The 20,479-nt window shown below is 40.8% G+C and overlaps 1 protein-coding gene across 3 annotated transcripts in view; it reads right to left on the reverse strand.

The window, feature by feature from the left end:
- Positions 1 to 9,329: 9,329 nt before the first annotated feature.
- LOC127392543 (granulocyte-macrophage colony-stimulating factor receptor subunit alpha-like) overlaps positions 9,330 to 20,479 on the reverse strand; it is a 29,648-nt gene continuing 18,498 nt past the window's right edge. For all 3 annotated transcript variants that reach the window (XM_051636634.1, XM_051636653.1, XM_051636643.1), the window contains 8 exons: positions 19,569 to 19,698; positions 19,299 to 19,477; positions 17,814 to 17,953; positions 14,486 to 14,524; positions 12,344 to 12,473; positions 11,808 to 11,904; positions 10,878 to 10,959; positions 9,330 to 9,779 (listed from right to left, as the gene is read on the reverse strand). In XM_051636634.1, coding sequence (XP_051492594.1) covers positions 9,705 to 9,779; positions 10,878 to 10,959; positions 11,808 to 11,904; positions 12,344 to 12,473; positions 14,486 to 14,524; positions 17,814 to 17,953; positions 19,299 to 19,477; positions 19,569 to 19,698 — 872 coding nt within the window. In that variant the 3' untranslated portion in view covers positions 9,330 to 9,704. The remainder of the gene's footprint in view (positions 9,780 to 10,877; positions 10,960 to 11,807; positions 11,905 to 12,343; positions 12,474 to 14,485; positions 14,525 to 17,813; positions 17,954 to 19,298; positions 19,478 to 19,568; positions 19,699 to 20,479) is intronic.

Consider the following 20,479-nt stretch of genomic DNA (forward strand, 5'->3'; position numbering starts at 1 on the left):
CCAATGGCATCCCGGGGTGTATTAGAAAGGGTGTGGTTAGTAGGTCAAGGGAGGTTCTCCTCCCTCTCTATTCAGCCTTGGTGAGGCTACATCTGGAATATTGTGTCCAGTTCTGGGCCCCTCAGTTCCAGAAGGACAGGGAACTGCTGGAAAGAGTCCAGTGCAGAGCCACAAACATGATGAGGGGAGTGGAACATCTCCCTGATGAGGAAAGTCTGAGGGAGCTGGGTCTCTTTAGCTTGGAGGAGACTGAGGGGCGACCTCATCAATGTTTACAAATATGTTAAGGGTGAGTGTCAGGAGGACAGAGCCAGGCTTTTTTCAGTGATGACCAATGACAGGACAAGGGGCAATGGATGCAAACTGGAACATAGGAGGTTCCATGTAAACATCAGACAAAACTTCTTTCCTGTGAGAGTGCCAGAGCACTGGGACAGGCTGCCCAGAGAGGTTGTGGAGTCTCCTTTGCTGGAGACATTCAAACCCCACCTGGACACGTTCCTGTGTGATGTGCTCTGGGTGATCCTGCTCTGGCAGAGGGGTTGGACTGGGTGATCTTTCGAGGTTCCTTCCAACCCCTAAGATTCTGTGATTCTGTGATTCTGTGAAGGCGAGGAATTCCCTGGTCTTCTCAGGAATGAAGCAAGATCCTTAACATTTAGTCTGCTAGAGTAAGAATATTTGTTAAACCTGCTTTCTTTGAACAAAGGTTTTTTGTTGTTACGTGTGTGCTCAGATCCACCAACAGCAAATTCACAGACATTTCAGATTTTAAATGTCTTTGCTTTTCAGTCCACACTGCTCCGTCTTGCCCACCTTTACTCAGTGATTTCTACTAGAAGGGCTTGTTAATAATATTTTCCATTTTAAAATGCTGAGGTTATGGATCAAAAAACCTATAGATGAGGTTAAATGAGTTATAGTCAATGCAGAGTGCATGTGAGACAGTGGCTCTGTTGCAGATTTTTTTCTCTAGAACAACATATCCAGCATTGACTCAGTTTGTGCCCACTTTTTCAGTTCACTGGGAACAGGAGTGGCATGTTTCAGATCTACTCACTAAAGGATTTAATTTGTTTATTTTATGTAGCCTAAAGAGAACACAGTTAGTACATGTGACAGTGTGCTCTGAAACTGCTTGTTCATCAAATGTGCTCTTCTTGGGTACCACCTTCCTGCTCAGTGACCACTACCACCTTGTGTAACTTTTCTATAGCACCATCCTCCTGTGCCCCATGTATGTATGATGCAGTGTGTGTCAGTATGCTTGATTAATTTTGATGAAGGGATTTGCATCCTCTTGTGGTGCTGTGTTTGGTCAGGTTCTGGGTAACCTTAGGATGGTCTCACAGTGTCATCTGACCAGTGTCTTCAGGCTGGTCAAATAGGGAATTAGTTTTAACTGATTCATTTTAAACTCTAGTCTGGACTAAGTCACCAGGGCTCTGTGGGCACTAATTGGTGCAGCCACCCTTTCCCATGTCTCAGGGTCTGGCTGCCTGTGCTCCCTCTCTGGGTGGTGTGGGATAGGCCTTGGTCAGAGACGCCATTGCACTGCTGGCCCTGTGGCTGCACTCAGGTCTTGGACAAGTTCAGGACTCTGAACTTCTTGGAGACCAGCTTTCTTCAAGACCTATGAACTCTTTTGTGTCATCCTTCAATAAGCCCCACATTCCACTGGGAACATTTATCTCAACAACTTGTACACTGCCACAGTCTATACAATGGTGCTTATAATACACCGGCAACAATTTGGGTTTTGTTTAATGTTCTTTTCTGTGGCACATTCTAGTTCAATATTGGCAATGTGAGTGGCTGTGACTCTGACAGGAGTAGTCAAGGGTGGGAAAGACCTCTCCAGTTCTCCCAAGACAGCTCCTTCCAGCACCAGATCTCTTAGCCCATAGGTATAGGGTGGTCTGGTGGGATCTCTTGCAGGTGGTCTTTCATGTTGTTGGTGTAGATGTTGCTAGCAAATTCATGAAGAGCTTATCATAAATGAAAGACAGAAAATTAACTCTATGTGTTAATCTGTTAATAATAATGTCTCAGTCTAGCATTATCAATTGCAGTATTAGGAGTTCTAAGAAAAGCACCAAGCTAATAAAAGCTTCATAAATGTTACCAACCTTTCATAAGAAAGGAGTAGATGAAACAATCGTGTTCATGCCCTTCAAAAAATTGCCAAATGTTGTATGAAGCTCTTATGTAACAGAGTAACAAGGGCTGCTGCAATGCAGATTTCTAGGAAATACACAGTGCAATTTTTCAAAGCACTGTTTTTGAAAAAGCTGCTTTAAAATAATGTTATATTATTTACCTTTTCATCTTCTGGATGAAGTAAATTCAAGTGAGTAGTGGATGATTTCAGCATTCCTTTTGGACTGTTCCTTCAGCCTGGGTCCCTCTGGTTGGTAGCCCCCTTCTTAAGCAAATTAGCTGGACTCTCCAATATGTTGTGATCTGCAAACAAGAGGACAATACACTCCATCACCTCCTCCAGACCACTGATAAAGTAGTTAAACTGGATAGGTCCTGGGATAGGCCCCTGTGGTACTCCTCTTGTCACAGAATCACAGAATGTTAGGGTTTGGAAGGGACCTCGAAATATCATCAAGTTGAACCCCCCTGCCAGAGCAGGAAGACCTAGAGTAGATCACACAGAAATGCATCCAGGCGGGTTTTGAATGTCTCCAGAGAAGGAGACTCCACAGCCTCTCTGGGCAGCCTGTCCCAGTGCTCTGGCACTCTCACAGTGAAAATGTTTTCCTTATGTTTACATGGAACGTCCTATGTTCCAGCTTGCACCTGTTGCCCCTTGTCCTATCACTGGACATCACTGAGAAGAGCCTGGCTCCATTCTCCTGATACTCATCCTTTAAGTATTTGTAAACATTAATGAAGTTGCCCCTCAGTCTTCTCCAAGCTAAAGAGACCCATCTCCCTCAGACTTTCCTCATCAGGGAGATGTTCCACTCCCCTCCTCATCTTTGTGGCTCTGCGCTGGACTCTTTCAAGCAGTTCCCTGTCCTGCTGGAACTGAGGGGCCCAGAACTGGACACAATACTCCAGATGCAGCCTCACCAAGGCAGAATAGAGGGGGAGGAGAACCTCTCTTGACCTACTAGCTACACACTTTCTAATGCACCCCAGGATGCCATTGGCCTTCTTGGCCACAAGGGCACATTGCTGGCTCATGGTCATCCTCCTGTCTACCAGGACCCCCAGGTCCTTTCTCCTACACTGCTCTCCAGCAGCTCAGCCCCCAACCTGTACTGGTATGTGGGATTGTTCTTCCCCAGATGCAAGACTCTGCACTTGCCCTTGCTCAATTTCATCAAGTTTCTCCCCGCCCAACTCTCCAGCCTGTCCAGGTCTTGCTGAATGGCAGCACAGCCTTCTGGTGTGCCAGCCACTCCTCCCAGTTCAGTGTCAGCAGCAAACTTGCTGGGGCCACACTCTGTTCCCTCATCCAGGTCATTGATGAATATATTGAATAATACTGGTCTCAGCACCAACCCCTGAGGGGATCCATTAGATACAGGCCTCCAACTCAACTCTGTCTCATTGACCACAACTCTCTGACTTCTTTCCTCCAACCAGTTCATGATCCACCTCAGTGCCTGATCATCCAGACCACACTTCCTCAGTTTAGCTGTGAGGATGCATTTACTCTCAGTAAAATAATTCTGACTGTTCTCAATTAACTTATTTTTCTTAATTTGACCAGAAATTTGCTCAAAGATAGGCATGCAGTTCTCTGGGTTGAACTTCTGACCCATTTTTGAACGCAGGTGTAACACCTTCCCTAAATAAGTTGAAATGCATGATGCCTTTCCAGGAGAAAACAGGAAACAAGCTAAGAGTTTGTTCAGAGCCTATTTAACAAGACCATAATGCCATCTTCTGAGTGTCTCAATATTGTCTTGATTATACTTTCCCTTCCCTACACAGAGCCAATGAAGGGTTAGGTTTTGGTGGATTAGAGCCAAACCATGCTTCACTCTGGCAATTTTACCCAAGAGGAAAGATTTAGTGAAAGGTTGTGTAAACTACTGTAGTCAATTACAACCCTATCTCTATTTTAAGTGGGGATTGTGAACATTTCAACTCTGGCTACTGCTGCATACTAAGAAAAATACAAAGATGATTTGCATGAGTGTCCAGCATGAACTCAGCCTTGTTAAGAAATTGGCTTGTTGTTCGGATCTGCTGCAAAAAGCTCCCCAGGCGAGTCTTTGACCAAAAGGCAATCATTAACTTTGTCAAAGGCAGTAGGTGTGCCAAGACCTGTTTACATTCAGCTACAGTACAAGTTGGAGGGTGTGAGGGATCGCCCCTGGCTGCACTGGGAACTAGAAGGCTCCCAAGTACTGGAACGTCTCCAGGAACAACTGTTCCCAGCACTGATTAGGCCAGGGTTTGCAAGCAATGTCCTGAACAACTCCTGGATGTAGTCCAGAGGCTAGCTCAGGTCAGGGCTAATTTCTAAAGGCAGTTTTCATGTGTTCACCTTATTTAGAGATTTAATAAAGTGTATCTGGGCTCATACATGACAACCGGCCTCAACGAGAGAAAGTAGTCCAGGGAGTATTTAGTCTAATAGTCAAATGTCTATTATCATTCTAAAACTATTCTTATAATTAAATAGCTACATTCAAATTCTAGTATAGAAACCTGAGCATTTGACTCAAAAGCGGTTTTACACCAAAGTATGAAACTCATGTATCAGTGATTCCTCACCTGATTACGAAAAACATTGTAGACCCCCCAAGTCTAAACCAAAAGGAGCAGCAAGATACATGAGTTATCAAAATTAGTGGGGCTACTTGGAGGATAAGCCTCTTCTTCTTGTGAATGAAAGTGCTCAAAGGCTAATTCTTTTATGTGGGAAAATTGCTTAACATTTTTTCTTGGAGTCTTAAGACTACCTTGGAAGTTATGGCGAGTTTCCAGCATTACATCTGTAGATAGGAACAAGTCCACTGACCAGCCACCCAAACTGGGGAATCACATGGTAAGACTCTTGGTATAATTCCAGATCAAGGCTGAGCCTTGTATGAAATTAGACTTTAACCAAAGGTGGAAGTTTTTTTCTGTGCTGTTATTCTGTAAAAATAGACTGTTATTCTGTATAAATGTTACCTAACATTCTCTGCTTCTACAAAGCCTTCACACATGGTGCCAATATGGCAGTAAGTGATAAAGACATGGCTATGCCTACTCTGGTATCTTCCCATGCAGTTAGATCAAACATTGAGATGTATTCTTTAGGTCCATTCATAATACAGATAAAATAGTATTTTGTTTTGTTTTGTTTTGTTTTGTTTTGTTTTGTTTTCCTCCTCTTTAAAAAGAAAAATCTCCTTGATCCTGGTTTAGCAAAGGAAAAGGATCAGAGAGGTTGTACAAGGAAGAAGGCATTCATCAAAGATTTAGAGCTCCATCCACAGAAGGAAGACAGGAAGATGCATGAATTCTGACAGAATTCTGCCAGGCTAAAAAAGTTTTTCATGGAAAAACATGTAAAACTGATTTTAAAAATCTAGTAATAAATAGTTTTTTGAGAAAAAGAGTCTATCAGAAGCCATTGAGCAAATAGATGAATACATTATTTTCAAGGATTTGTTAAAGGAGGTAAGATGACAGCAGAAAGTATCAGTGAGTACTTGGTACTACAGATGCTCTAAAGGATGTTGTGCTGAGACTTTTCTTCAAGAGGAATGAGAGGGAAGATCACTCTCAAAATGAAGTGCGAGTCAAAGGAACTAGAGAAAAAGTCAGCATCACATTGTTAGATCAGGACAAAAGCATAAGAAACCCCGAGATAAGAGTAGGATCCTCACGTGGATAAAGAGTTACAAGCAGTTTGAGATAATAGAAACCAAAGATGACTGTGAGGAAATATATTCTTGATAACAGTCAGTGACTGAAGGATAAATTAGCAGCTGAAATGCCAGTTTCATGTAAAATGTACAAAAATGTAAAGTTGCACACATGATGAAGAAAAATCCTAACATACTGATGTGTTGGATTTGCTGGCTGGACATTTTACTCTGACCCAGTGTAGCCTTTATGTGCCTGTATTTTGCTGTCACCATGTGATAAATAAATAAATAAAAAAATTCTGTCTGGTATAAAAATGCTTGACTTGGAAGGCTGCATCATCTGAGCATGACTGAACTCCAGTGTCCTCTGGAACAGGGAAGACACCACCTGCAGGACAGAATATCTTCTGAAACCACTTCTGCTGACAAACTGCATAAGCAGTTCAGTGTAGGGATCCAGCAAATTGAGAGTGTAAGGAAACCCAGCAATCCAGCATTGGAAAGAGTAACTGGCTGTGAGTTGATAAAAGTGTTAGCAGAACCTGACTCAGTGTTATGAGGAAGACAGGAGAGCATTAAAGGCTGAAATGATGGTTTTCTAGGACTTAATTAGAGAGACTGGCTGCAATGGTCAGCTAAACTAATATTTAGAAGCAAAACCTCTAAAGCCTGCCACATTCAGATACTACTGCTCTAAGCAGAGAAAACAGGCAATAGGGCTTTTACAGCTCTGTACACAGCAACACTGAAGCAGGGCCTCTCCTGCAGAATATAATGCCAAATTTGAAATATGGCAAAGTAAGCCTTGGGTCTTCCAGGCTTCTGGGAAAATGGCCTAACAGAGTTAACATTAAGAACAACATAGAATCATAGAATCATAGAATAGTTTTGGTTGGAAAAGACCTCTAAGATCATTGTAGAATCAAAGAATAGATGGGGTAAAGGCTGGAAGGGACCTTAAAGATCATCAGGTTGCAGCCTCCTGACTATGAGCCTGGACACCTCACACTAGACCAGGCTGCACAAAGCTCATCCAACCTGGCCTTGAACACCTCCAGGGAGGGCACATCCACAACCTCCCTGGGCAACCTATTCCAACATCTTACTACCCTCATGGTGAATAATTTCTTCTTGGTGTGTAACCTAAATCTCCCTTCTTTCAATTTAAAACCATTACCCCTTATCCTATCAGTTCCCTCTCTGGTGAAAAGTCCCTCCCCAGCTTTCCTGTAGCCACTTCAGGTACTGGAAAGCAGCTATAAGTTCTCCCCAGAGCCTTCTCCTCTCCAGGCTGAACAGCCCCAACTCTCTCAGCCTATCTTCATAGCAGAGCTGCTCCAGCCCTCTGATCATCTTGGTTGATCTTGTCTGTACCGTGTCCAGCAGCTCCATGTCTTTCCTGTGCTGAGAGCTTGAGAGCTGTATGCAGTACTCCAGATGGGGTCTCACACATGCATCTTGTTATCTTGTGTAGGTACTTCTTCATAGATCTGACAACCCTCCAATGTTCCAAATAATCTAGGCTTCCTCAGGCTGCTTTCTCAAGCTGTATCATACCTCATTGTGGGAACTGTACATGCCATTGGAAAGGACAAAAGTTCTTGCCAAATTAGTCCCTTTCTCTTCTGATAATCTGAGTAGTTTTCAGATTCCTTGGTCTGCAGAATTGTTGCACCAGAAGCTGAGAAACACATTGCTACATCTATATAAAATGTGAATATAATCAAAGTGGGTTACATTCCTCCACAATAAGAAGACCTAAACACTCCCCTTTAGCTACTACACTTTGGTTCTTTCTCCCTTGAATAAGATTCACAATTTATGATGCTTTCTGACTACAAAGACTACAAAGTATTCCTCCTGGGATTCATAAGAGACAAAAGACCCTTCCAGTCAGTGAAACAGAAAATGAAGAACTGGCCCTAAAGGACATTATCCCTTTTCCTACCTCAGAGGGACCACCAAAACACGAGTTGCCTAAGTTACTCATCTTACTGACCTTCCCTGCGTTTTCCCAAGCCCTGACCAGGGCTGTGTATTAGCTGGAGAATGCATCAGGAAAATAAAAATAAAAAAGCAGAGCTGGCTCAATCTGACAGCTCAGCACTGAAAAGAAATGATCTTTCTGAGTCAAGTTACTCCCAAGTGGAAGAGGCATGTGTTACACAGTAGTTATCTAGGCAACTGTACTAGTACTTAGTAGAATTCCTGGTCTTCCAATTGCTTTAAGTGTGTAAATGGGTATCATTTTTTCACAACAGGTACTTAGAAAGGCTTTCCAACTGAGCAGCTTTGACAAGAGCCATTTAGAGAAATAGTTAGATAAATATTTAGGTTGGAATATACTTCTGAAGGTGGCTGAGTCCAATCTCCCACTTCAAGTGCAGCCAACTTCAATGTGAGATCCAGTTACTTGTCCAGTTGTGTTTTGAATATATCCAAGGATGAAGATTTCACAGCCTCTCTGGATACCTGTTCCAGCAACCATCCAACCACTCCTGTAAATAATTCTTTTTCCTGATATCAGATTGGATTTTATTTTGCTGTAACTTGTGACTCTTACCTCTCATCCTCACAATGTGCAACTCCCAGACAAGTCTGTTCTGCCGACTTAGTGGAAGATATTGGTGGATCCTGTCAGCTTCTACTCTCTGGGCTGAAAAATCCCATTTCATTTAAACCTTCATAATCACCTTGGTGTCCTGCTGCTGAATTTAACCAGTTTGTCTATGTCTTTCTTGCACTAGGAAGCCAAAATCTGGATACAGAACTGCATGTGCAGTCTCATGGGTGCTGAGTAGAGGGAATATTCAGTGCCCTTGATCTACTGGGTCCACACCTCTCAGTATAGCCTAGTATGTGGGTAGTTTTCATTACCATAAAGAAGCACTTCTGATTTGTGTTCAGTTTGCTGCCTGCCAGAACCTCAGAGCTAAGGCTGCATTTCATGCCATTGTCCAAGTTACTGTCAGTACAAAATAGCTATGAGTCTCAGCGTTGATCCTTGAGGAACACCCCTCATAACCAGTCACTGAATTCAACAACAGCCTGGTCTGTTTTCCCAGTACCTTGTCCTAATCCTATAGCTCTGAAAAATTACTGTCCAGCCAAGTAGTAAAGGCCTCTGTTTGAACAAAAGTACACAGAGATTAACTAAGTCATACACTCAATATTTTAAAATACTAAGATGTTAGAGAGAAATGAAAGTAGTAAAAAGGCAAGGGAGCAGGAAGAACATGCATTGCTAGATACCTACAGAAGTAAATTCTCTGCTGATAAAAAGTTAATGGTGGCTGGTCTCTTAACTTGTATGTAAAGCACTTAAGCTGTAGGATTAGTTAGGGCTTTAGACATGCTTTTGTCCTTTGAGATTCCTCCCTGATTACCTCTCAATGTCTCAGCCTGTTTCTAACCCCATTCTCAAATTTTTAGTTGTCATTGTGTACTTTCAGAAAACAGAGGAAACTCTGACTATGAATAGGCTTGTTTTTGACAATGGCATTCAGACACCAGAATTTTTTATTATGATTATTATTAGTCTCAGTACATTCCTTCTTTTTCTTTTTAATACGAGACAAACATTATTTTTTCCTTAAACAAATTAAAATGTAACCAAAACTTCTTGACCAAAGTATTTAAATCATATTTACAAATTGGAAGACACCCAGGAAGGCCAAGTTATCCAAACAGCTGAAGTTAGCCAGAATTAAAAGCAAATACAATGACATTTAAAAAAATTACATGAGTTACTCTCTCTGGGCTGCACAAGAAAAGGAAGAAAGTGAAGAAGACCTATACATTATTCCATACTTTTCAGATATATTTATATACAGCTGCCTGAGCCAAGGCAAATTCAAATTTCTCAGTTTTTCTTGGTTATTTCACTATGTCAGCAACTAATATTATATCTTCATTTTCAGATGTTAATGACTGAATTTTGCTCTCCATCAGCTGAAAGGAAAAGAAATACTTCAATTAATTTTATACGCATGGTTAGGTTATCCTCTCCTTGCTTATGCACAATTCTGTTGTATTTAAAATTTTGTTACATATTTATAGAAATACTTAGCTACTTTGTTTCTTAGCTGAAAAGCTTTCCTTAACTGGACATAGCTGAGCAACTTTGTAATGCTGACACATGATTTTTGATTGGCCTGAAATATATGAATGTAGATGAGTAGATAATGGCCTGAAATTTAGCTAACTGAAAAGACCATGGAAAACTAATGGACAAAACTTGAGGAATTTCTGGACAAAAAAAGGCACAAGTGAACTGCTGGTTGACATGCTGATTTTGTCAAATACTGTGTCTTACCAGCACAGTCTATCCTGTTACCTCACAAAATCCTTTTTTTCAGTTATGTTTTATAACATCTTTACTTCTATCTATCCTGTGTGTGTAACTTGCTAGCGAACTTCACTGAGATGCACTAAGATTAGTGGTTGAGTAAGAGAAGAGCTGCACCTTCAAAGATGCAAGGAGAGACCTGGAGACCTGGCAGGAGGGAACTCAGGACCCAGATACCGAGATCAAATGTGAGGAACTTGTGAATTTATGGTTATTGTGAAGGCAGAGAGTGAAGGTGTATGCATGTCTCACTGGCAAACTTCAGCCCTGCTCAGCCAGAGAGGAGCAGCAGGCTGTCTGCAATCCTATTTATGTGGCTGCTGTTGGTGTTGATGTGGTGCCAGCAAAGGCACCCATGCTGGTCTGTCTGGCTTGGCTGCATTAGTGTCCTCAGTGTGTGTGTTTCTGCATGTGTGTGCCTCGTGTTGGGAGAACACACAGCTCTTGCTGCTGTCTGAACCTACCAGTGGGAGCACCAGCCCCTGGTACCTCTTAAATGGCAGTAACCTCCCTGAGGCTGGAAGAGCACTGCATTTGACTGCCCTTAACATAGTTGCCTGCTGACTTTCTCTTATAATTCCTCAAAATATGGCAAAGAGAAGAGTTTTCTCCATGCTAAATTCCTTAGAATTTAAGCATTACCTGCAATACAGTCTTGTATACATTTCCCAAATTTAATATAAATCAGAAAGAGAAGATACCTCTGGATTTGTGTCAGGCAGTCCACAAAATGCATTTTTTGGATCTGGGATTTGTAAAAATGCTGCTTTCCAACAGCCGGTCCTGGAGATCAAAAGGGATGTAATAGAAAAAAAAAATAATTAAGTAGCCATCAAATCATTGCATCTTTGAAGCAGCGTTCATCTCTTCCTCTTCCAGGATAGAAGAGAAATGAAAAATATAAATAATCTCAGCACAGAATGAACACAAATAAGAAAAACACCAAGATTTTGGATGGTAATAGTTTCATTTTTGGTTAAAGATTCACTAGTAGTTATTTTCTTCTTTGAAAGAGAACTCCTAATTGTTCTGCTCTTTAAGTGAAAAGTGGGTGTAAAATTTTAACAAGTTGGAAGAAGAGTATCTTCTCCGAATTATTATATATTTCTGTACAAAGTGCATGATGCAGCAGAATATCCCTTTTATTTCATTTACATGGTTTATTTCAAGAAGTTAGCTGCTGAGCTTATGTGCTTTCAGATGCATTCATTTTGCTAGGGTAATTCTAGTGAACGTTGCAAAATCTTTACCAGTAAGTGCAATCAGCCTGGATCTTTGCAATCAATTCAGCAGTTCAAGATATCAGAAAACCTGTTGTGTAGACACTCTACATTGCAAATATTCAGACCAGCTGTACTGTTAACATAATTAATTGCATGTAATTGCTCTCCTTGCCACATTGACAGAAGAGATCCTGCAAAAAAGTTGTATGGATCAGATGGGGATGGAACTCAGACATCACTATTATAGCACTTGCCTCTGGATCACTCATTTGGATTGATTTCTCCTACAGTGTAAATAAAAAAGTTTTATCTATCCTGCAGAGACACCTCTACCTTGTTTGTTTAAGATTTACAGTTGTTTCACATACCCATACAAAATAAAATAATTAAAAAAAAAATTAAGTTTACCTTTTGCCCAACAAAATTGCAATGATTACCACTACGAGGGTCACAACTGCTACCACAAGTAAAATCCATACTGAAGAAGAAATTATTTCTTCATTTCCTGAAAGAAAAATGGTCATAAGGTATTATTACTTATAAAGAGGAACAGATGCAGAGCTGTGTCACACATCTATTGTGCTTATTGACTGGTGATTATCAGTCTGAAAGGTTTCTCTTGATATAAAAATAAGTTTCTTCATTTAGCACTTTAGCAGTAACACCTGCTGAGAAGGACTGGCATTGAGCCTGGTTTCCTTTCCCTGCAGTAAGCAGGTATGCACTTAAGCTGCAAATGTGCAACTTTTTGTATTGAGTTCCAGTGTCAGACTCTTAAGGAACGTATAATTCTCTTCTTCTGCTTCTTCTCAGGAATGTGGAGGGAAACAAAATGTTTGCCAAGCCTTTACATATCCATGTGTCCACAGACATTCAGCAATGTGTGAGGTAGGCAGGACATCTCTGGGGGAAGCGTAGCCCAAGGTGTGGATTTTCACTCTTACCAAACTCTACAGGTGCACTCCACTCTCCCCAGGCTGTGTTCATGAGGCAGGTACTGCCAGCTGTTCTCATTTCCAAGAGGTATTTCTTTCTTGTGTTGGATCTTTGAAATGTGTGATTATTCCCCCCTTCCTAAAAAGAAAGCAAAACTGAGTTGTTTTTCTTTGCTTCACGTCTGGGTGTTCATAACATGCTAGTGCCATTTACCAGTGAAACTTTTACCAGGCTAGAAGAGCATTGCTTGTTAAAGCAGGCTGCTGTTACAAAGCAATAAATAAACAGATGCATGCTTATTATATATATAATAGGTACATATCTGTGCATCTCCTGTCACTCGTTAAACTTTTAATGTTTAGAATCTTTTTATCTTTTAAACAATATCCTGCAATTTCATACAATATAGTCTCATCTATTGATAATTTCCCTCAGCACATTGACAGAGGCAGAAAAAATACCTTGAATTGTCTCATTTAAGTACTGCTATAACTGAGCAATTTGAAGAATAAACTGTGTGCACCTAACTTTCCTCAGGCTTCGCATTATGACTTTTCAGGGAAAGCACAACTTTCCAGCCAAACCTGTGAAACAAGCAGAGGACTTCAATACTTAGTGTTTCAATAATTTACTGAACCATAGTTGGTTGCTTTTGGATACTTTTTCAGGTGTGCTGGTTTGGTTTGGTGGGATTTTTGGTAGCAGGGGAAGGGCCCCAGGGTTGATTCCTGTAAGAAGCTGAGAAGTTTCCCCTGCTCCAAACCCAGCTACCCAAGGAGCCATTTATGAGACAATAGATGCACCTCTGTGATTAATATACGAAAGAACTGAGATAACACCTGAGCAGAGGAACAGTTAGGGAAGAAGAGCAGAGCTGGAGAAGTGAAAGGCAGTGCTGGGGTGAGGATCCTGAGTGGTTGGTGAGGAAGAGGGGAAGAAGGTGCCCAAGCAGAAGTTTTCCTGCAGCCCGTGGCGAGATGGCAGCTGTCCCCCTGTACTAGTGGAGGAACATAGTGGAACATTCCCTGAAGGCGCCAGGAGGGGTGAATTTGGCCAGGGGACTTGGATGTTGTGGCCAGAGGATTTGCTGCCAGTGGACTCTGATTGCCCAGCTGTGGAAGACCCCGGGGCCAGAGGAGGTGGCTGTTCCCAAAGCAGCCCCTGACTCTGTGGGAAGCCCAGGCTGGAGCAGCTCCGGACCTCGTGGGAAGGACTCATGAAGGAGAGGTTCATGGAGGACTCTCTGCCATGGGAGGGACCCCGTGGGGAAGCAGGGCAGGACTGTAAGGAATCCTTCTTCCTGAGGAGGAGGGAGCAGCAGGAACCAGCAGCCTGTGAAGTGACTCTAAACCCCATCCCCTGTCCCCCTGTGCCGCTGGGGGGAAGGAGGGAGAGAAACCGGGAACAAAGGGATTTGGGCCCGGGAAGAAGGGAGGGGTGGGGTAACATATGCAAGCCCTGCTCTGTGTGTGTCTGTGTCCCGGGTGTGGGTGATTAGTATGAAATTACATTATTATTTTTCCCCAAGTTGAGTCTGTTTTGCCCGGGACCTTAATCGGTGAAGAACCCTCCTTGTCCTTTGTCTCAACCTATGAGCTTCTAGCTGGGCTTTGTCCTCCCCATCCCAGTGTGTGTATGAGATGGGAAGCTGAGTGAGTGGCCGTGGGGCTGGTTCTTTTTTGTTGTGTTGGGCCCAAAAGACATGTGGATAAAGCCTGGAAGTGTAAGCTGCACTGATTAGGAGTTGCAGCATACTTGGAGGACAGCCTCCATCCCAAAGCATCCCACATGGCTTTTATGGTCTTAGTTTTTAATTAAAAAAAAAAAAAAAAAAAAAATATATATATATATATATATTTCTAGGAGGTGTTTTCTCTGCTGTCATGGATACTGTAACTTCAAATTGTGATAGAAATATTTGAGGAGGAAATTGGACAATATAATGCAACATGGAAGGTTTTTCACAATACTTACAGAATAGTAATAAAGTTCTGCCCTTGAATGTATAATAAATGACATATGTCGTGTTGATTTACCATTTGATACGTTCATGAAATTTATAAATAGGGATCCCGTAAAGCACACATTAAACACATACTGATTAAAGGCACTTGCATGCTGTTTACTTTTCACATATCAACCAGGCTTACTTGTATAGAAATATATTTGGTTCTTCCCTCAGGATTAGCCTGTACATTGAGGAAAAAAAAAATAAAAATACAATTGTTTTGTGTTTCAATAATAAGCCATTTTTATCTATTGTCTTCTTTTTATGTACTACCCTTTCTTATATACTTGACAGTTTTTCAGAAGAAGTAGTAATTTATCCAATATTTAGTATGTACTATATAATTTGTCTACAATGCCACGTTTGCATAGTAAGCAATTCTTCTATGGATAAGTATTTGTTTTCCTTACCACCAGAGTTGATAAATAGGTTATACTTCAGATTGGAAACACAACTGGAAACACAAGCAAAGTACACCTGAATGAAAACTGTAACAAACATTCTTACACACTTCAGGAAGAAAAAAAGATCAAAATCCATGAGATAAAATTTTTAGTTGACATCTAGTGTTTATATTTTACAATAAATATCACTATATTTAATTAAAAATACTATCTAAATAGTTTCCTTTTCTGTCAGATTAAAATATTCAATATTGACATGAATTCACACATAGTTTAGGCTTCCCTAAAACTACATTTTTGATACACAGAATAAAATTCACTCATCTCTTCTGAATAGACATAATGATTACGATGTAATGTACTGGCCACATACAACTAGTGACTGCAGAGTCATCTCCATTAGCCTGCCAGTTACCTATTTTTCAAATTACTTTGAATTATTTTCCTCTATTTTTAAACAAATTACATTAATCCAAACCTATTGTATAAAATAACTGCATGCATGCTCACATGGCACCTGAGCATGAGTTTGCAAGATACGCTGCTGTACAGAGCAACTTCTAGAATCTGTAAACTAGCACAGGGGTTAGTTTAGGAAAAAGTGAAGGAGCATCCCCTTTTTTGGTCTGTCTTTTTAAAAAAATTATGTAGGAGAAGCAAAAGCAATGAAGTCATGGAAACCTTCAGAAAGTGGAGTTCCAGTACATCTGGTCTTTTGCAAATTTTGGAAGAAGAGATGTGTTAAAGGACACTGTGTTAAAAAAAATGAAAGAGAAAATTTGTATGACAGTTAAAAGATACTCCCTCCCACAGGGTTTGGTGGCACCAATCTGCTAACTTGACCTGATGGAGGTCTGCCAGGCTTGTTTGGCCATTGAATTCCTTCCTGCTCTTCTGTGTGGGCATCAACAATAGAGTCAGGGTGACTGCAGAACTCTAGGGGTATGGTCAAGGGCAGGAAGCCCAGATGGTGTCTCCTCAGTCCTTCCAGTGAGAGGGAAAGCTTTGAGCAGAACTGAATTCATCCAGCAGGTCAACACCTGTCTGAGCAGCTGATGTCACAGGCAGGGCTTTGGCCTCTATGACCTTAGGACCCTTTTTGAGAAACAAGGAGTACCGAGCAGGCATGGGATACATCTCACCAAGTGGGGTGAGAGTGTCCTTGCAAACAGGCTTGCTATCCTGGTCCTTGGGCTCTGTGCAGAGGAGTGCCTTCAATACACAGAGGTCTGTCTTGGACAAATGATGAACCATTAGGAGAGCTTGTGAGTAGGCATCAGAGGACAGACCAACACAGCTGACAATGCAGTAGGTGCTTGTTCCAGATCTTGTGATCAAGAAAGGGAAGCAGATGAGACCTTATTCAGGCAGCTTGGGAAAACCTCAGACACAGGCCTTGGTACTCAGGGGAAATCGCCCTGGAGGGCAAAGTTCCTGGTTGATCTACAAGGACAACCTTCTCAGAGCACAAGAAAGGTCAATTATGGTGTGCAGAAAACTGAGCAAATGTTCCAGGTGAGCATGGCAGGAAATGAAGCTTGAGTCTGAGCTCAGAGACAAAATAGAAGTATGCAGAAAGCAGAAGAAGGAATTTGGGAGAAACACAAAGAGAAAAATCTGCACATGCAGGAATGGAGTCAGGAAAGCAAAAGCTCAGCTAGAGTTGAGACCAGTGAGAGAGGTGAACACAAGAAAGGTTTTTATGAGTGAACTGGAAGCTAAGAATAGCTTAGGGAGACTGCAGACCTGTTGGTCACTGAGTTGGGTGAACCTAGTGACAAGGGATATGGAAAAAGCTGAGGAATTTTGTAGCTTTTTAGCTCAGTTTTCACAGGTAGAGTTCACCTTCAGGTTTCCAAGATATCCCGATCTATAAAGCCTTAACTTAAAACATTGCTGAAGAAGAATCCAAGAGTCTCAGCAAATTCGGTTTCTTGGTGTCAAACATGAAAAACTGTAATTGAAATTATGTTCCTCATGCTATTATCATTTGTTTTCTCCCAATGCAAATAGTTTTCTGGTTAGCTGTAACAACATACGTTGATCACAGTGTAGCAGTAAAACAATACAAGTTTACACCTGACAGTGGTAAAACAATACATTTTGCAATGTTGTAATTGTTGAATCTTGCCTTAATTAGAAAGATGAACACTGCTAATGATTATTTAAAAAATGCTAGGCATTTCAGACTACATGTGAATTGAATACTCTATAAAACAAGTAATAGTAATCTAGAGGAAGCCTTCAATCAGCCACTAAGTGGCCAAATCTGATTGCAGCACAGTTTTCCTTTGTAGTCACTGTCTGCCACCCTGTGGAAATTTGGCGCAATTCTGACACAGCTACAGTAGTTTACTCTTGAGGCGGAACATAGCAATCTCACTCCTTCCCTTTTGCTGCAAATCAGATTTGTAAAGTCATGGCCTGAATTTGACTTTCAGTAGCTTAAATGAGTCCCTCAGTAACCTGTGCTTATTCACACTGACTTTCTGCTTTGTCTTACATGTATTTTCCTTTTATTTAACATTATACATCTTCAACTCTTGGAGCAAAGAATATGTTGCTTTATATGATATCTGGATAAGCTATTTGCATTACGTATATCCATGAATTTCATTCACATCCATCAACTCCTACTTGTTAAGTGGATGCACATTTCTCTGTCCATTATTTACAGCTGAGCTTTGCTCTTTCATAAAGATGCAGTTACCACTGGAAGGACTCTAATTAAGGACAACTTCAACAGGTCTTAGTGAAAGAAGTGCCTTCTCTGCATTTTGTGACAGCCGCAGCTGTTATATGTTCAAATCTTGATTAACAGTGTCCCACACAATCATAGTCAACCAGTGTGTCTCCAGCAAAATCTCACATGGGGGAACAGGGATAAAAAAAATTGAACAGTATGGCATAACAGAATGCCTGAAAAGCACAACCACAAAATTATATAGTACTATGTCTGAGGAAGGCTACACCATACAAGAGAGACTGAGTTTCTCTCTGTCCATGTGTATTGCTAAATGCAGACATATGTATTAATGGTAAATGTAGTGAAGAAATTCCTCTTACCTTATATTTTATGTTGATTTCATATTTAAAACATTTGTCTTTGTTAGAATGACTTATGGGGGGTCGTTGCCATTGAATTATGCAATAATTTTTAATTTCATCACAGTTGACAGTGATATTTGATGGAGGCATGAGCTTTTCTGAAATTATATAACCCAAAATTCAAATTACTAAAATTACTTGATCTTTTTTTTTGCTTTGATAAATGAGAGTGCAATTGCAAGTAACACTTCCATGAAGAAAGATACTAGTTTGTGTCTGCTTTTCTTAGGAATGCAGATAGAAATAATTGAAAGACTAAAATTCTGTAAGTCCTGTACCTGGGATCAGAAAGAGCAGTGACTAAACCAGGGAACATGACTTAGACTTGTACAAAGACACAACCCCCTTCCATTTACTTTTCTAGATTAATAAGGTAGAGTCCTGCTTCCTTTTTATAAGGTTGTTTTTTACTGCAGAAGAGCAAGCTGATGCCAACCCTAATATAATAAATCCAAAGGTAATTTCTTTCTTCAAGCCTTCTCACACAATGCTTCTGTACCATGAAGGTGTCTCTACCTTGATGCTGTGAATTTCGCAGTTTATTTCCCCCTTCCAAAAAATTAGGCATAAAAATGTAAGCATTGCACTTCAGTTTTAAGAAGCTGGCTAACTTCTTCACACATTTTCCCTAGACTAACAGATGTGAGCAAAAATATGAGGACCTTTATATTTTGATCATTACCAAGAACTTGATTATTGTACCAGCAAAAGACAGCCACTCGTGACAGAAGAGGTGATAAAAGGCTGACAGGGGAAATCTTAGTTTCAGCTAGATTGCTACTTTACAACAACATTTAGAGGCAGGCTTGGCTTATTTGTGATGGGCTGTTTGGTAAGAGAACAGTCTTGTTTCATCTGCCATGAGAGATATTACAGCTCAATTCTTTCTCCTTATAGAATTAAATGTTATTTGCCCATTTTTTGGAGGTAATACCAAAAACAGTGGGACTTGGTCAGACAGGCTGTGCCACAGGAAAAGTAAATTGCACAGGGATGCTTCCAAGTAGATCATATGTGAAAAAGCCTATGAAAACCCTGGGTGTTTTGTACACATATGCATTTATTTAATTGAGAGTATAGCATTGATATGCTGGCAAAGAGAAGGAGAAATCATTGCTCAGATAAGCTTGTTCTGAAAAGTGTCCTCTGTTGAAAAGTCTTTGTTCATCATGGAAAGGGCAGCAGTGGAAAGAACAATCACTCTAATCCTGTGGATCTTGCTGGAGAAAGACCTAAAAACAGTAAGGGTAGATTGCTAAAGAATATAAGGCTCTGGAGCTTCCTTGCTTAATTTCCCCCATTGCTCTTTTGATTGGTGAAGAGGTCGCAGTGTCTTACTGTCAACTCTAGGTGACACAAAGTGCTTGGTTCCTTCTCAGGGATAAATGCTCTACTACTCTCATCCAATAATGAAAATAAAGCTGAAAGAAATTATTTACTTACCAATTTCATACAGTTGAATGTACTCATCATAGAACCGGATCAGGGAGTCTTTGCTAGATCCATTCACCAGGAAGTAAGCTCTTTCAGTATCTATCTTCACATTTTGAAATCTACATCCTGTGTTTCTGCCAGTTTCATCTTTAATGTAAAGCTCACATTCCACTGCATCACCATCATGTCTGTATTTAGCAAGTATGTCAGTTAAGCATGGGCAGTGTGATGTGTCAAATGAGAATACAGACTTGCCTGGACTCAAGTAGACTTACTTACCTTGAGTTCTGCCAGTAGAGAAAGTATTGGGTATCTCCTGGAGCATCCCTGCCTGCCTGCCAAGTGCAGTTCATGAGGGAAACACTGTAAATCACACAGGAGAAATTTTCAATGGCTGACCCGTTCATGCCTGCAAACACAGGAATATCCATGATGAGGAAAAACTGTGTGACTGCTCCAAGCTGGAGGATCTTGTCACATGCTCAGATATTTTAGACATCTGCAACTCCATCTAGCTATTGCTTAGGTTGCAAATTACTTGCTTTGCTTTAGGTAGTAACATTGGAATATACTTGCTCTGCCAGATTCAGAGGAATTTATCATCTATAAATTCTCCAAAGATATGATTATAGCTGCATCTGATAGATTAAGTCTCAGGGGAGCCTACACTGCTATAGTACAGACTTAAACATAAAGTGGCTACCCCTATGCTTTGAATTATTCCTATTCAAAAGGAAACACTGGTATCACAGTGCCACAAAAGGAAACATTTGTTGTTTGTGCGCTGCAGTGATACCTTAATCCACCTGAGATTAACATGAGGAAACTTCTGATCACAAATATGTCAATTTACTCCTTAATCCCCAGCCCCAACAAAATGCAATAAGGAGTTTAAACGTGCCTTTTAAAAGGAAGGATTACTTATCCATCCATTTGAAAAGAATCAGCAAATCACTTTGAGCTTGATGAGGCAGGAAGTATTGCTGTTTTGTATATGACAGCTCCAGACTGATTACATGAACAGATTTTTTACCTCATTCTCTTAATAGTCTCAATGTATACTACTCCTCTCACACTAAGAGAAGTAAATTCTGTCTGACCTTTTATTATTGTGGATGAGACACTGCAAATTGTTGGGCATTGCACCATGAACAAAATTCAGTGACAAAATTCAAGGTGTCACACATTTT

The sequence above is a fragment of the Apus apus genome, chromosome 1 (assembly GCF_020740795.1).
Source record: "Apus apus isolate bApuApu2 chromosome 1, bApuApu2.pri.cur, whole genome shotgun sequence".
Lineage (NCBI taxonomy): Eukaryota > Metazoa > Chordata > Aves > Apodiformes > Apodidae > Apus > Apus apus.